The 2,242-nt window shown below is 47.2% G+C and overlaps 1 protein-coding gene across 1 annotated transcript; it reads left to right on the top strand.

Moving 5' to 3' along the window:
* Positions 1-255: 255 nt before the first annotated feature.
* LOC309797759 (small ribosomal subunit protein uS12m) lies at positions 256-1,224 on the top strand. The gene has a single exon (XM_082646181.1). It carries the CDS (start codon positions 514-516, stop codon positions 931-933), a length of 420 nt encoding a protein of 139 aa, XP_082502307.1. The 5' UTR covers positions 256-513; the 3' UTR covers positions 934-1,224.
* Positions 1,225-2,242: the final 1,018 nt, after the last annotated feature.

Here is a 2,242-nt window from a genome sequence, read left to right as displayed (position 1 = left end):
TGCAGTGAGTATGAATTTTCTTATAATTAGGAAAGATGACATGGCCATTTTCATTAACCTGTTTTAACTAAATAAGTAATAAATGAACTAATTCTTTTATGTATTGACTTACATACACTATTTATTTAGTGTATGCTAGTGTCCATGGAAGTTTTCCAATTTGCAGTGACTTTATCACTCTTTGTACTTGTAACTCTCCAAAAAAATGACTTTACTCGAAAACTTCCCGGGCCTCCTCTCATTTTCTAGTTTCCTTCTGTTTGTGAGCGGGGGCGGTTGGGAGAGCCTATTCAGAGAGCCTATTCAGAGCAAGACAAAATTTACGGAGGGATTTTCCGGTAGCAGCGTTAGGGGTTGTGGTTATACAGTGAGAGGAAATTCCTTAGATTTAACCGGAAGGCTCCGAGAGCGGGATGGGAAGAACTTGGACCCTCCCCCGGCTACGGCCACTTTCCCCTCCTCCTGCTTAATGAATCTGTTATCCCCTAACACAGGGACGCTGCAGGCGGCGGGATGTCCTGGTCCGGCCTTCTCCGTGGCCTCAGCACGTCCCTAAATCATGGCCTAGCCCTGGCCCCGCGGCCTTGGGCCACGCGTCCCATGGCCACCCTGAACCAGATGCACCGCCGGGGGCCTCCGAAGCATCCGCCTCCGAAAGTGGGCCCCATGGAGGGCCGGCCACAGCTGAAGGGCGTGGTCCTGCGCACGTTCATCCGCAAGCCCAAGAAGCCCAACTCGGCCAACCGCAAATGCTGCCGCGTGCGGCTCAGCACCGGTCGGGAGGTCGTCTGCTTCATCCCCGGAGAGGGCCACAGCCTGCAGGAGCACCACGTCGTGCTCGTGCAGGGCGGCCGCACACAGGACCTGCCCGGCGTCAAGCTCACCATCGTGCGGGGCAAGTATGACTGTGGCCACGTGCAGAAGAAGAAGTGACTCCCTCCCCACCTCCCCCGGGACACGGCGGCTCGGGGCCCCTGCAGTGTCCTTGGGAAGCTAGTACAACTCTAGAAGTAGCTGGTCGTGGTTCAAAGCCTGGCCGCCTCTTCCATCAGGACCACCCTTAACCCATACTGGTCCTGGGTGTGAACCAGAAAAAAGGCGCCCCCTTCCCAACACCCTTGGTTTCCATGTTGGCGCCAGGGACCTCTTCTGCTGGGACAAGACACTGTAGTGCCATCTACTGGGAAGGGGTTGCAATAAACACAGAGACATGCGCCCCCCGGAAAAAAAAATAATAATAAAAAAATGACTTTACTCATTGTAGATAACTTTATTTCAAACCATATGCATCACTTGGAAGTTGTTAAAATCTTTAAATGACTGAAATTTGAAAACAAAACGAAAAACTCTAAGTTATGCATCTTGATTGCTTACCATGGGCCAGAGATAGGCAAAGTATTTTACATGATTATTTGACTTAACCCTGTCAACAATTTATGACCTTGTTACTATTATTATGCTTCTCTCATAGACAAGGTACCTCGTCTTAGAATGGTTAAGTCATTATCGCAAGTCTTACTGAATTCAAATCCAGGCTTCTGGTTCCATAGTCTCATCTCTTAACCACAAGACTGTACCCTCCCTGTTTTGCCATTGGATTCAGGGTAATGAGTACTAAAAACTGAATCTATGTCAAACATTTCCACTATTTCCAAAACTGGCTCTAAATGAGGACCTTCCTGCCAGGGTTGATGTGTGTGTAATCTGGGATGAAATGGGAAATTTGGAGGAGTCATGCTGGGAAAATTCTGGCAGACCTACAGAACAGAGCAGATGGAGAAGAACGTGAGGACATAATACTGTTCCCTTCTGTTTTGCCAGCACTCTTGTCTCCTAAGGTACTCCTGAAAGGACCCAGCACGCATCAAGAGCAGAGACTATTTTGGCAAGACATTTTGAAGCTTGGTTTCTCCTCAGGGATTGTAAAGTTTATAGTATGACTGTAAACTGATTAACAGGAATTCTAGTTTTAAACAGTATACCCAGACGTGACTCAAGATGACCACTGCTATTTTAAAAGTAATTGCCTTGTGAGGCTGTCCAGATGAATTGATGGAAGGGAAGTCAACAATCTAGGTTAGATAATGCTCCAGGTGGAAAAGATCTTTTTGGCTCATCTAGTCCAATCTCCTCATTATAACCATAGGAGAAACTGAAGTGCAAAAGTAGGGCATCTAACTTATCCAATATCATATTGTAAGCAGAAGCCTATCTAAGTCTAGAATTCAGATTTCCTGACTTC

The sequence above is a fragment of the Mesoplodon mirus genome, assembly GCF_964341445.2.
Source record: "Mesoplodon mirus genome assembly, contig: HAP1_SCAFFOLD_950, whole genome shotgun sequence".
Classification (NCBI taxonomy): domain Eukaryota; kingdom Metazoa; phylum Chordata; class Mammalia; order Artiodactyla; family Ziphiidae; genus Mesoplodon; species Mesoplodon mirus.
The sequence above is the reverse complement of the archived record's forward strand: the minus strand, read 5'-3'. Positions and strand labels throughout refer to the sequence as shown.